This window comes from Xiphophorus maculatus, unplaced genomic scaffold, assembly GCF_002775205.1.
Source record: "Xiphophorus maculatus strain JP 163 A unplaced genomic scaffold, X_maculatus-5.0-male Unplaced_Scaffold_BN000196F, whole genome shotgun sequence".
Classification (NCBI taxonomy): Eukaryota; Metazoa; Chordata; class Actinopteri; order Cyprinodontiformes; family Poeciliidae; genus Xiphophorus; species Xiphophorus maculatus.
The window spans coordinates 1-14463 of NW_019369792.1; the positions used below are offsets into that span (position 1 = coordinate 1).

Consider the following 14463-nt stretch of genomic DNA (forward strand, 5'->3'; position numbering starts at 1 on the left):
ATTAAAGATGAAAATTACAAACTCCGTTTTTACCTACGCAGCTGGATTTGTAGCTTTTACAGTTATGCTATGTTTGCAATAAATACGAAATTGTCACAGAGTTTGGATATCGGTGCCTGTTTTCAATGAAATGAGTGAAAGTTCATGAATGCATGGTGTGTAAAACATTAATGATGTTGATTGGACTGTTTTAAAGTTTTGTTCAGTGTTAACAAAAAATAGTATTTAAGTTTGCAGTCCAAGATGATATCTACATGAGTATTCAGTCCATTACAAGTTAAAAGCAGAAAGAAAATGGAATACGTTTTTTCAAACGGGTGGAAAATGATCCTACATGTGGACTTTCATTGCTTGGTCAGTTTACTGGTATTAAAATTGATTCCACAATCAGCAGAAAGATTTAACAAGATGAACAATGAGGTTGTTGACATGTGAAACAAATTGTGATTTTATTGTGTACTTATTAAAATAACACGTCAAACAATTGATTAAAAGCTCTGCACTAAAGCGTAAAGCCTTATTAAGCAGTTTTACCCAAAATGGCTTCTGTTAGGTGGACAGGAAGTGTCAGTTCTCCATGGTGAAAGACAAAAGACTGAAGTCGGAGGTTTTAAATTCCAAAATAAAAAACAATTTTTTAAGTTGTTTTGATCAATTCAGTGCAACTTGTGCCAAAATAAAACGTAAAGAATATTCCTCCGACACACAGAATGTCATTATCAGGCCAGGAAATCAGGCTTGTTGTGCAGCGATGTCACTTCCTGTGTTTGAATGGCGCAGATAAAATAGAAAAAAATGAACAAAATGTTCACTTTTGACAGTATGTGCATGGACTGCTCTTCTTTTGTAGTTTTTTTTTTTTACTTAATTTTAAACTAATCTTTTATTTAATGAGAAAAATTCTATATATTAGAAAGTTCACTAATGTAATAATTTGCAAAATCTGTTATCTTCATTCTCTCCTATACATTAGGTTTTTGAGAATTTTTTGTTTGTTCTGCACATCATATCTTCCTCTAGTTTTTGAGCAAATAAATCTTTTAATTTAAGCTAAACTGAACATGACCTTTAAACAAATGGTTACCTAAAACCGTTTAACTGGGGTGTCTTTTCATGAGTCACCTTAGTTTAAGGAAGTTAAACTAAGTGTCAAAAACTGTGTGGGAAGTGTCAAGATATTTGTGGTAGTACTTATTCTTTAGCTATGATGTTTTTCAGATGAAGATAAAAAAAGTGACCATGACCTCACAGAACAGGAAACTAGCCCTGCTGATCGGACATTTCAGTGATATGAAAAGAACGTGTTAGTGTCAGAGCTGGACGTTACGAAGCGACACTCTGTGCTTGTTTGTGAACTTTTAACATTTATAATGACAAAAGTTTTAGGTTTTATTTTAGTGATGAATGCGCTTCTCTGCTGCGGACATGCTGAAGGTATTTTCTCTTTTATTCTTCATATTTATTTATAATCTCAGGATGAACCACGTCTGTATAAACTGCATGATAAATGTGCTAAATGTGTTGTGCTGCGTTTTAGGCACAATTCTGACTATTGATCCCAACTGGTCGACTTTTCATCCTGGAGAGAGAGTGACGTTCATTTGTGACATGAATGAAGGCAAAGACACCGACTGGGAATATGAGATAAAAAAAATGGAGAACAATTTCTTCACTCCAACCCGCGAAAAAGCTTCACATTACTACCTATCCAAATCGATCACAGTGATGAATACCAGTGCTGTGGACACAGGAAGAGCTCTGGTGATACCAAGTGCAGTGATACTGTCTCTTTAACTGTTACTGGTGAGTCCAAATGATCTTATTCAACCAGATTTGTACATTATTGAGAGTTGTGTAGCTAATACACATGTTTACTCCTCTGTAAGTTAAATCTATATGCAGAAAATCATTTAAGCTTTTTTGTTGTTCCTCGAAAAATTATATTTTAACCTCAGCAGTTTCAACCCACCCATCCACAGAAAACAAAATTCTATGAAATGCAATTAAACTTACTATTTTATCAATAATGTTATTTTTCATTAGGTGAGCTAATCACAGAATAGCATAAATTGTTTTTTTTGTTTTTTCTCTGTTTTTATTTCTGTCTTTAAATTAAGATAACTATTTCAAGATAACACGTGATTCCCATTAGAGAAACTCAGTTATAGATTTTTGTCATATATTATGATGAGACATTTGAATATTTGATCTCAATCTGACTGAAGAATAACTAAACGTGTTAACTGACGTTTTTATTTCATTTCATTAACATCAGCTCAACCCAAACCCACACAGACTGCAGGTCCTACAACCATACCAGTAGGGGGCAGTGTGACACTGAGCTGCTCTCTGCCCTCTGCTGGATGGAAATACAAATGGTACATAAGGACCAAAAACACACCTGAAGTTCAACTCACTGATGAAGAAAACAGAGATATTAATGTAGCACAAGCAGGAATATACCGATGTCTGGGAATGAGACCAAATGAAAACTATCAAAGTCTTGTAAGTGACGAAGTCAGCATCACAATAAGCTGTAAGTTCAATTATTTATTTTAAATGCAGTTGATTATTCTTTACTCTTTAGCTTAAACTCATGAGGTGTTTTTAATTTATTTTCATGTTTTGGTTTGTTTTCAACTGTCCATATCTGATGGAAACAGTTTCCAATGAGGTTGTTGTGACTCGACAACCAAACCGGCCTCAGATGTTCAGTGGTGAGTCGATCACTCTGACATGTGAGGTCCAGGGAGGAGAAGAACACTGAGTGGACGTGTGAATGGAGGAGAGATGGGAAAACTGTAAAAGTGGGAAATGATAAAACACCTGACTGTCAGTGTTAAGAGTCCAGTAGTGAAGAGTACATGTGTCAGTGTAGACGCAGAGGACGACTGGTTTTCTGTGACAAAGTGGAGTGAAAAGATCCAGTGTCTGTGTCAGGTGGAGTCATATTTTTGGGGCCAGCCCAAACTCAGATAAGCATCTCCTTGAATGTACTAATAAGTTATAGTAGATCATTGAATATTTATTTTTGTAATCTTAAAAATACAGTTTGCAGAGTTTGATAAATATTCTAGCTAAGAAATGAGTTACTAGTGTTGGTTTAAAACTTCCTGCTTGTCTCTTGCCTGGAATCAAAGGAATATATGGATAACAAAACCTGTTTTTATCCATCTTCCCTATAATTTACTATTAGAAATCATAGTATGTCAGCATACATGTTAGTGACCAAAAATATAGTCCATTTTCCACATTTAAACTTCAATCCAAATGTTTTTATTAAAAGATGCATAAATGCTACAAAAGCACTAAAGACATTTAATTCATTGTTAGTGTTTCTTGTTTACAGTGACTGTTATAGCTTCATTTCTCATTTAAAGATTTTTAGCAATCGAAACAGTTATTGATGTCATTATCGTCATGTCTAACAGATGTTTACAGGTGAGCGTTCCTACAGCAAAGCTTCATGACTTTTTTTAACTGCAGATCTAAACCATTTTAATTCAGTTAGACAGTAAAACATTGAACTGCTTGAGAAAAAATCAATAAGAGACTGAGAATGTCTGAGTCCAACCTTGATGTCACATTAAATTCTTTAGTAGGAAATCATGTCTTAGGGTATAATAATAACTAACAATACATACTTATGTTTTCCAGTAATGGTGTCCAGTCAGTCAGCTCTTCATTTCATTTGCTCTTAATTGTGACCGTTTAGTGGAATCGTTCTCATCGTCCTCCTGCTCTTGTTGTGGCACTACAGACGGTCCAATGGTGAGAACATTTTCTTCTCACACCGGATCAGATTATTTCATCACAAAAATACTTTATTAAATAAGAAAATGTGTCATAAATCTGTAATTTTTAAATACATTTCATCTGTTTAATTCTGGTGTTAATGATGCCAATTCATTTTTCAATCTTCCACAGTTTTATGCTGCATCAGGTCAGTTTGTAATATCTGTCTTTTCATTTTAAACATGAACTTCTGATTCTTTCACCTTTAATTCGCTTAAATATTTTTAAATTGTTCAGCAGCCAGAGCTCTGCCACCAATCATGGAGTGGATCAGACTGAAGGTCACCTTTACAGCTCTCTGCTACATGGTTGGTCACTAAATAAATGTCATTATTATTTATAATAATTTGTTTTCATGTTTTTGTTGATTCATCTTTATAAAAGCAAATATACAGACATATTTAAAGGCTCAAAGTCCAAATGGAGCTAATTATTTCTAATAATTGAACTTTTTGTGCTGAACGTTTTGTCATAATTAATGCACCAAAGTCATGGCTCTGCTGCTCTACATAATAAAATACAGTTATGTCATTAGCATGAGTTTGTTCAGGCAAATGGTTCAAAATTACAAACGATTATATTCAATGGAAAGAGTAAGACATAAAAGTAATATGATTAATATAATTGCTTTCAGATCCAAACTTTAATCTTGAAATGTTTTTGTTTACTGCAGGCACCACCTCTCTGTATGAGACGGTACATCCAAGTGGAGCCACTGGAAATGGTAACGTTCATGTTTTAAAGCCGACCTGCAACATTCAAGTTATTTAAGGAGATTAAAGCCGGCTCATTCAACATGCGGAAATATTTCAGAAACACATGAATTTCACAATGCTGTGAAACACTCTGAACTTTAACTCTTCACAAAGATGAGTTATTAGTAAACATTCAGTAGATTGTGAATTTAAATTTAATGTTCATGCATGTTGCCATTTTAACAGAGAGGTGTCATAATCCAGAGGAAGGTTCTGTTTACGTTAATGTGAGACCAGGACATAAAAGCTCAGCATGAAGGTCAGTGATATTATCATTGTTATTATTCTTTTATCTATAAATGCATTTATTTATTTATTTTTTGGGAGGGTTAACTGTCTTGCCACTTTTGACTTTTCTAGTTATTCTCAAGCACCTTCTGATGGACATTGATCACAATTCAGATTTTATAGGGGCAGTTTTATGTAAAGTCGACTTTTTAAGCTGTTAAAATGGTATTTTGTCGTTAAAATACATATCGTATTTTTCGGACTATAAGCCGTTACTTTTTTCCCCACATTCTTGAACCATCCGGCTTACAGCCTGGTGAGGCTTTTCTGTGTATTTTTCTTCAACCACCAGGGGGCTCTTTAGCACGAAGTGAATCATTGGAAGTCAAAATTGGAAAACAAAGAAGAAAGTACTGATTTTCATTTAGAACAAGCACATGCTAGCAGCAGGCACGACACAGAAATGTTTTCAAACTCAAACCCAATCATCATGAAAACAACACGAAAAAGTTCATATGATGCCGGTTTTAAGTTGAAGGCTATCGATCAGATCAATAGCCGCTGCACTGAGCTTGGCATGAATGAATCCATGGTTCGGCGTTGGAGCTATTAAGGGCTGCGTCCTTAATAGCAGATTTATTAAGGACGCAGGCCTCCGCTGCAGTAGTGTGGAAAACCGAAAGCGGCTGAGATACCAGTGGCTTATAACCCAGTGTGGCTTATATACAGTATATGTACGTTTCACGTTTTTTTTTTTTTTTTAAACTTTGTTTGTGCGGCTTATAGTGAGGTGCGCTCTACAGTCCCGAAAATACGGTACTTGGAGTGTTGCCTTGATTCTTTCATGCATGTTTGAGAAATCTTTTAATCTCCCATGGCAACCATTCAGCTGTGCAAAATGCCTGGTGGACTTAGCTCCGCCTTCAAGACGAAGCTCCTCCTCTGAGCTGCAGCTTCCAAACTTCTGAGCTTCCTCCTCACAGAGCAGCCCTTCCCCCACAACTCCTCCACTCAGCTCCTTCAAACTAGCCTGCAGCAATTGGCAAACACTGGGTGTTTTGGAATTGGTACCTCCTGAGCTCATTATATGAGCTACTTCTCAGTTCAACACTAATAAAAATGTTGTTAAAGGGTTAACAGAGAAGCGATGTTGTTATGAGGAGGCGGAGTTTCCTGGAGGCGGGGTTTCAGAAAAAGCAGGAGCTTCTTAAAGAGACACAGCCCCAATTCCAGGGTTTTAAGTTACAAAGTCAAAATTCTTTTAAGTCTTATTTGAAATGTAAATGCGTTTTCATAACAACTAAAAGTAAAATATTTGCTTGATTGTGTTATACAATGACAATGTGTGCCTGGAAAATAATACTGCCCCTTTTAATAATAAACTGTTCTGATATCCGGTTTCTGTTTTAGACCCCAGTGAAGGTGAGAACTAGTAACCCGAACAACAAAAAGGTAAATAACATCCTCGTCATTCACGCAAAAACTTTATTATCCAAGATGTTTCTTTTGGACAAATTAAAGCACATGATAATTTTATAAATATATGCTCTCTCTCTCTCTCAGCAGGAGATTGGAGTCCAGCAGCAACAGATACTCCACATTATTTTACGATCAGAAACAACACTGGACAATTCTGCTGCCCTGTTTTCATTATATGTTGTGATGATTATTGTATTTCTGCAGCTTTAAGATGCCAAAGATAATTTAATTATGCTATATCTCTTCAAGAATCAGATGCGCTCTAATTTTACATTTTCGCTCATGTCATAAATAGGATAGGTCGCACATTCATAAATTGAAATGTTGTAAGATTCTTGTGAAATAAAATTAAAGATGAAAATTACAAACTCCGTTCTTTCCTACGTAGCTGGATTTGTAGCTTTTACAGTTATGCTATGTTTGCAATAAATACGAAATTGTCACAGAGTTTGGATATCGGTGCCTGTTTTCAATAAAATGAGTGAAAGTTCATGAATGCATGGTGTGTAAAACATTAATGATGTTGATTGGACTGTTTTAAAGTTTTGTTCAGTGTCAACAGAAAATAGTATTTAAGTTTCCAGTCCAAGATGATATCTACATGAGTATTCAGTCCATTACAAGTTAAAAGCAGAAAGAATGGAATAAGTTATTTTCAAACTGGTGGAAAATGATCCTACATGTGGACTTTCATTGCTTGGTCAGTTTACTGGTATTAAAATTGATTCCACAATCTGCAGAAAGATTTAACAAGATGAACAATGAGGTTGTTAACATGTGAAACAAATTGTGATTTTATTGTGTACTTATTAAAATAACATGTCAAACAATTGATTAAAGGCCCTATACTAAAGCTTAAAGCCTTATTAAGCAGTTTAACCCAAAATGGCTTCTGTTAGGTGGACAGGAAGTGTCAGTTCTCCATGGTGAAAGACAAAAGACTGAAGTCGGAGGTTTTAAATTCCAAAATAAAAAACAATTTTTTAGGTTGTTTTGATCAATTCAGTGCAACTTGTGCCAAAATAAAACGTAAAGAATATTCCTCCGACACACAGAATGTCATTATCAGGCCAGGAAATCAGGCTTGTTGTGCAGCGATGTCACTTCCTGTGTTTGAATGGCGCAGATAAAATAGAAAAAAATGAACAAAATGTTCACTTTTGACAGTATGTGCATTGACTGCTCTTCTTTTGTAGTTTTTTTTTACTAAATTTTAAACTAATCTTTTATTTAATGAGAAAAATTCTATATATTAGAACGTTCACTAATGTAATAATTTGCAAAATCTGTTATCTTCATTCTCTCCTATTTACATTAGGTTTTTGAGAATTTTTTGTTTGTTTTGCACATCATATCTTCGTCTAGTTTTTGAGCAAATGAATCTTTTAATTTAAGCTAAACTGAACATGACCTTTAAACAAATGGTTACCTAAAACCGTTTAACTGGGGTGTCTTTTCATGAGTCACCTTAGTTTAAGGAAGTTAAACTAAGTGTCAAAACATTGTGTGGGAAGTGTCAAAATATTTGTGGTAGTACTTATTCTTTAGCTATGATGTTTCTCAGATGAAGATAAAAAAAGTGACCATGAGCTCACAGAACAGGAAACTAGCGCTACTGATCGGAAATTTCAGTGATATGAAAAGAACGTGTTAGTGTCAGAGCTGGACGTTACGAAGCAACACTCTGTGCTTGTTTGTGAACTTTTAACATTAATAATGACAAAAGTTTTAGGTTTTATTTTAGTGATGAATGCACTTCTCTGCTGCAGACATGCTGAAGGTATTTTCTCTTTTATTCTTCATATTTATTTATAATCTCAGGATGAACCACGTCTGTATAAACTGCATGATAAATGTGCTAAATGTGTTGTGCTGCGTTTTAGGCGCAATTCTGACTATTGATCCCAACTGGTCGACTTTTCATCCTGGAGAGAGCGTGACGTTCATTTGTGACATGAATGAAGGCAAAGACACCGACTGGGAATATGAGATAAAAAAAAATGGAGAACAATTTCTTCGCTCCAACCCGTACAAAAGCTTCACATTACTACCTATCCAAATCGATCACAGTGATGAATACCAGTGTTGTGGACTCAGGAAGAGCTCTGGTGATACCAAGTGCAGTGATACTGTCTCTTTAACTGTTACTGGTGAGTCCAAATGATCTTATTCAACCAGATTTGTACATTGTTGAGAGTTGTGTAGCTAATACACATGTTTACTCCTCTGTAAGTTAAATCTATATGCAGAAAATCACTTTAGCTTTTTTTTTGTTCCTAGTTATTTTTCATTAGGTGAGCTAATCACAGAATAGCATAAATTGTTTGTCATCTTTTGTTTTCTCTTCTTTTTCTTTCTTTTTTTTATTTGGGTTTTTAAATTAAGATAACTATTTCAAGATAACACGTGATTCCCATTAGAGAAACTCAATTATAGATTTTTGTCATATATTATGATGAGACATTTGAATATTTGTTCTCAGTCTGACTGAACAATAACTAAACATATTAACTGACGTTTTTATTTCATTTCATTAACATCAGCTCAACCCAAACCCACACTGACTGCAGGTCCTACAACCATACCAGTAGGGGGCAGTGTGACACTGAGCTGCTCTCTGCCCTCTGCTGGATGGAAATACAAATGGTACATAAGGACCAAAAACACACCTGAAGTTCAACTCACTGATGAAGAAAACAGAGATATTAATGTAGCACAAGCAGGAATATACCGATGTCTGGGAATGAGAGGAAATGAAAACTATCAAAGTCTTGTAAGTGACGAAGTCAGCATCACAATAAGCTGTAAGTTCAATTATTTATTTTAAATGCAGTTGATTATTCTTTACTTTTTAGCTTAAACTCATGAGGTGTTTTTAATTTATTTTTATGTTTTGGTTTGTTTTCAACTGTCCATATCTGATGGAAACAGTTTCCAACAAGGTTGTTGTGACTCGACAACCAAACTGGCCTCAGATGTTCAGTGGTGAGTCGATCACTCTGACATGTGAGGTCCAGGGAGGAGAAACCACTGATTGGACGTGTGAATGGAGGAGAGATGGGAAAACTGTAAAAATGGGAAATGATAAACATCTGACTGTCAATGTTAATGAGTCCAGTAGTGAAGAGTACATGTGTCAGTGTAGACGCAGAGACGACTGGCATTCTTTGACAAAGTGGAGTGAAAAGATCCCAGTGTCTGTGTCAGGTGAGTCATATTTTTTTTTTCGTCATGACCAGCCCAACATGTAATAAAACCAGGCAGCTGGTTTTGGTCGGAGCCCAAAGACTAGCTGAGCGTCGTCCGGAAAAGTCAGTTCAAAACCCTTTGAACTGCCTTGTTGCTGAAATGTGCTCTGCAAATTCAAAACACAGTTTAAATATTCTGATTATATTCCATTCAAGTGATAAGGTATTTGTGTTTTTTTTCTCTCTCTCTGCTGGTGTCTAATCATGGGAAAACAATCTTATCCTCATCGCAAACAAATGTGGCACTGATTGAAAATGCACTGTCACGCTGGCCCCTCCTGTTTGATTTTAACTGTAGCTGCACATTTTATTCTCAATAGAAAAGATATATGTGGAAATGATATAAATGGCTAAAAGTTCTAAATATTTTCACTAATATATGACTTTGAAGTAGCATGTCAAGAAGTTTGCAGTGAAAAAGCTAATATATGAAAAAGCTTTTAAGATGTTTTTTCATTGTTTTCCATTAGGTGAGTATGTTGTTGATGTAGTGTAAATCTAAGAGTCAATGCATAATAAACAAAAACATTTTGTCAAAAGACTGCACATGAGATGAAAACCTAATAAAAAAATGACTACCCACAAAAAGAAACAATTTGCAAATAGGAAAAATGTTTTCTTTCTTTCTTTCTAAAGAAAATACTTTTTTTCCCTTTAAATGAACATTTAGGCGATAGAAACAACATTATGTTAATGAGACCTAACATTGATAATGGTATTCAATATATTTCTGTAAACCTTTCTATGATTATATTTAAACTGCATAGTGTGTGTTCAAAGGAACATGGAGGACGTCCAGATTTAGTTGCTATGGATACGTATCTATCAGTTGGTTGTAGGTGGGGATTCTGCTCAGCTGGGGGACAAAATGTGTCTGAAGACATTTTTTGTTGAGTTTTATTTTCATTTTAGTTTACATTTTAGGTTCTACATGTAAACTCTATTTTTCTAATAACTGAGTAAGAAGTAAATGAGATTGTAAAAAAAACAAACCAAAATGAACATGACACTGTTCTTTCCAGTAACAGTGTCCACTCCTGTCAGCTCTTCATCTGATGTCCTTATGATCATCGGACCTGTCGGTGGAATCCTCCTGGTTCTTCTTCTGGTGTTACTGTGGTACTACAGGCGGTCCAAAGGTGAGATTGGTCATTGTTAAGGTATAGTAACAATATTTGAACGATGAAGTATTAAGAGAATATATTTGTTGTTCACAGATTTACGCTGCCGCTGGTCAGTAAAGCGCATCACTTCACCTCAAATATCTAAAATTGATACATTTTTGTGAAAAGATTTACACCATTTACACTGTTTTAGGTGGAAGCTGTTAAAAATCAGCTGCGGAGTAAATAATGGATTCAACAAGAATGACACCAATGAGAGCAGCTCTCCTCTGCATGGTCAGAAATTAAACAATTTTTGTCCTTAATACTCTAGACATTTTTAGCTATGTTATCATTTGTATCGATAAGATTGCGTTTACATATTCAGTAAGGAAAGCTTTAGAATTTGCTCAGTGAAATCAACAAATGGCTGCGTGTGAGTTAATGCAATATTCTATTCACTTTTTTTCCTGCACTGTAGGTGACGATCATATCTACGAGTCGGTCAACTTCTCAGACTCCAGTGGAAATGGTAAAGTGAATCTTTTCCACCAGATATAACTGCTGCATGTTCAAATGCAGGCAACTGATCTGAAAAATCCTGAAATGTTTCAGTGGCAGACAAACCCAGAGATGCAACCTACTCTCTCATTGAACTGAAAAACTTTGGGAAAGAGAGTAAGTCACAAAAACAACTTAAAGAAGAAAAATATCAGCCTAGTTTAGATCACTTTGTTTTTTGTTTGTTTTTTTAGAAATTGTGACTTGTTTATTTGAACAGGTATCCCAAATGAACCAGTAGAGGGCGCTGTTTACTATCGTCTGGAATCAGGAATGAAAGGTACAGTCAACTCCAACTTAATATTTTACTTTCCATCGCTATCGACCAATGTTTGACAAAAACAAAGCTTCTTTTTGTGACAAAATAGAAATGCTTAAATGTTTTTACACACTGTAACCCGTCTTGATGTAAGTAAAAATATAAATATTTAGACATGTGATACAATATTCAAAAATAAAATAAACCGAAAGTGAATTTGTGCTTATTACCTACTTGTATTTAGAATTAAGAATTTACAGGAAAAATTATTGTAGGAATGTAAAGTTTAAATCGAGTAAAAAAAAAAAGTAATTTGTGTATGAAAAAGTACATTGAAGTCTTACAGTCGTTGTCCTTTCACAGGTAGGGGGCGCCCTGGAGCAAAAGAAGAGGCTGTTTATTCAGAAATCAACTCAGGACCAGAGAACAATAACACCATCTAGGTGTAGTTCAGTCTACAGCTTCTAACTCATGTCATTTTTGTAGGATCTATTGTGACAAGCCAAATATTAACCTTTCATAAAACTGATTTTAACTGTTGCTTTGTATGTGTTAAAATAATCCCTCTCAACATTCCCAGTTATTTATTATACTGGTAATTCTGCTTTACTTTGCTTTAATATACAGAGTGAGTATATTAGTTACACACTCTGTATAAAAATACATGATTCATGAAATCAAACAAAACTTTTCCTGTTTTGAGTTAATTAAAATTACTCAAATTCTTTTTAATTTCTCAACAGTACAATGGTAAACACGGGGGATATGTAAAAATATGTTTATCCTTAAAATTCAAACATTTTTTTTTTTTTTTTTTTTTAATATTTGGATGAACTTTCGTCTAACTGTATGAATTAGGTAAATTTGTAAATTTGGTGTCTTTCTGTTTGCTTCTCAAAGTGGTTTTCTGAAATTTTAAGCAAATGTGAGTAGTGGAACATGAGTATTTTTATGATTAAAGTTCAGTATTAACAAATGACATATTTTTCATGTTCCATGAGATGCAATTTAATACTCAACTGTGTAATTTACAAACTGTGTCACAAGACTGTGACGCAGTTTGTAAATTGGTGTATGTTTTTATAGAAATGTGCATAAATATCTAGATGTATAAATGTATAAACATGAATAAATGACATAGTCTCTACAACACAGAGACGTTATTCAGGTATTCATTAAATAGTAGGTAGTGTTTGATCATTTTCTTTATTGTCTCACACAAACAAATGAGGAAATGAACAATTTGACAGTAATTGTAAATCAAATGTAATATTTTAATAAATCACATTTATATTACTACTATATTTTATAGTGCTACACAGGGCTGTTGTGGATATTTTGAAATTTTTAGTATTGTCAAAAGTAATTATAATTAAACACTTACATAAATACCCTGTTCTACAATAAACATTATTTATTTAAATGATTCATTACCAAAATAGACGCTGTGTTCTGTCCCTGACTTGTGTTTACAGCTAGTGGCCAGCAGATGGAGACATTAAGTCATAGTTTTCCAAGTTATCGGTCCAGAAACTGGCCGCCAGTTCAATAATGTGACGCAGGAATAAAACTTGTGTGTCTTCATGATTCTGCTGCTTCACATGAACCTGATCCATCCAGTGTGTTTGGGCTGTGGAGGAAACGGCAACAATGACAAACAGCTCCAATTATCACAGTGTGTTAATTTATTATTATTTGTTCAGGATTTGTTCTGTATAGAGTATAGAGTGACAAACCTGCATGCTGCTTTAAGAAATAATAGATGACCGAAGACTAATTTAAAAAAAAAAGAAAAGCTAAGTGCTTTAATGAAAGCAGTTTTTGTTTTTTGCTCTTTCTAGGTTTTAAGTATCAGGAGGAAAATAAAAGAAACATCAATTCATTTTTTACAATATTGTTATTTTTAGAGAGTTGAAAAATTAAAACAGTGGAGTAGCAGTTGGAGATACAATACCTGATACAAAATCAATTAAAATGCATTTTCCAGTTATTGAAAGTAATATATTAACAATAAAAAACAGAAAAGAAAAGTGTGTTTTACTTCATTTCCTGATAACAACAGTGAACATTATTTATTTAATCTGTGAATCTTGGTGGGGGGAAAAAATCCCACCTTCTTCTGTCAGTGACTTGTGCTTACAGATAGTGGCCAGCAGATGGTGCTATTAAGTAGTCATTTCTGTCAGAGTTCCAGTAAAGGGCTGAATGTCCGGTGATCCATCCAGGAAGAAAACTTGTGTGTCTGCAGGATTCTGCTGCTTCACATGAACCTGCTCCATCCAGTCTGATTGGCTGTGGAGGAAACGGCAGCAGAACATCTCACACATCCATCATCAAGCTCAACATCCTCATCCTCACTGAAACACAGCTGCTGCCTGAAGCTGCAACAACCATGTTAGCTTAGCACAAACAACAATTCAGAGAGTCTTGAAACACATATTATTTCTTCTGAAACTAGAATAAATGGGACAATTTTTAGATTCAGTTGAATGGACAATTTAGATTAAAACACCAGGAAGGAAGTGCCAGACCTAAACTCTGAAACAATGGCCTGCAGTCTGTATTCAAAAGCCTGCCACAAGAGGGCAGTGCTGAGTCGTCATACTATTAAAGAGAACTTCTGCTTCTTTGGTCAACATTTCTTGAGCAGGATGTCACTGAAGATGAAGCTCAGCACATTTGCAATTGTATTTATAGAGTTTCTGCAGGACACTCTGTAATGTTTCCTCGTCTCTTGGTGGAAGATCTGGACTAAAGTGAAATATTTAGTAAAGAAAACTGAAAATTAAGTAACATCAGAAAACCAAATGCTTTTCCACGACCTCACAGCCAAAACCCATGCTGGGTTAGCAGAGCTGCTAACGGCTTCTTTATGCTGAGCTAAGAAATTAATATATGACATATTGTAGATGAGGCTAAAGTTAGGATCAGGTTAAAGGTCAGTGTGTGGTGTAGGTTTGACTGATATCATTGTTAGAGGATTATTCTGCTGAAAATAAGATTTTCCATCCTTCTTCTTGTATCACAAACAGACG

At 34.8% G+C, this 14463-nt stretch overlaps 1 protein-coding gene and 1 long non-coding RNA gene across 5 annotated transcripts; both read left to right on the plus strand.

Annotated features, from left to right (window-relative positions):
- The first annotated feature begins 1191 nt into the window (after positions 1-1191).
- On the plus strand, positions 1192-6704 carry LOC111607938. Of its 3 annotated transcripts, none has more exons than XR_002752465.1 (7): positions 3706-3771; positions 3928-3943; positions 4033-4103; positions 4469-4519; positions 4737-4809; positions 6189-6230; positions 6342-6704. It is a non-coding gene; the product is annotated as an uncharacterized LOC111607938 (long non-coding RNA). The 3 variants fall into 3 exon arrangements; XR_002752467.1 differs by having other exon boundaries at positions 3712-3771; positions 4036-4103; XR_002752466.1 differs by lacking the exons at positions 3706-3771; positions 3928-3943; positions 4033-4103; positions 4469-4519; positions 4737-4809 and adding exons at positions 1192-1434; positions 1538-1803.
- Positions 6705-7671: 967 nt separating this feature from the next.
- On the plus strand, positions 7672-12195 carry LOC111607937 (leukocyte immunoglobulin-like receptor subfamily A member 6). Of its 2 annotated transcripts, none has more exons than XM_023330115.1 (11): positions 7672-8037; positions 8141-8407; positions 8801-9061; positions 9189-9464; positions 10534-10644; positions 10723-10738; positions 10823-10905; positions 11090-11140; positions 11224-11286; positions 11390-11449; positions 11792-12195. In XM_023330115.1, the coding sequence occupies exons 1-11, from the start codon at positions 7974-7976 to the stop codon at positions 11869-11871; spliced, it is 1332 nt and encodes a 443-aa protein (XP_023185883.1). In that variant the 5' UTR covers positions 7672-7973; the 3' UTR covers positions 11872-12195. The 2 variants fall into 2 exon arrangements, with proteins under 2 accessions (XP_023185883.1, XP_023185882.1); XM_023330114.1 differs by having other exon boundaries at positions 7673-8037; positions 10528-10644.
- The last annotated feature ends 2268 nt before the right edge of the window (positions 12196-14463 follow it).

Bases quoted from the DNA above. Each gene is read 5' to 3' on its own strand.
- LOC111607937 (XM_023330114.1), top strand. From the start codon at position 7,974: ATGACAAAAGTTTTAGGTTTTATTTTAGTGATGAATGCACTTCTCTGC. The intron at 10,906-11,089 runs GTCAGAAATTAA...CCTGCACTGTAG, and splicing joins GAGCAGCTCTCCTCTGCATG to GTGACGATCATATCTACGAG. The intron at 11,450-11,791 runs GTACAGTCAACT...GTCCTTTCACAG, and splicing joins TCTGGAATCAGGAATGAAAG to GTAGGGGGCGCCCTGGAGCA.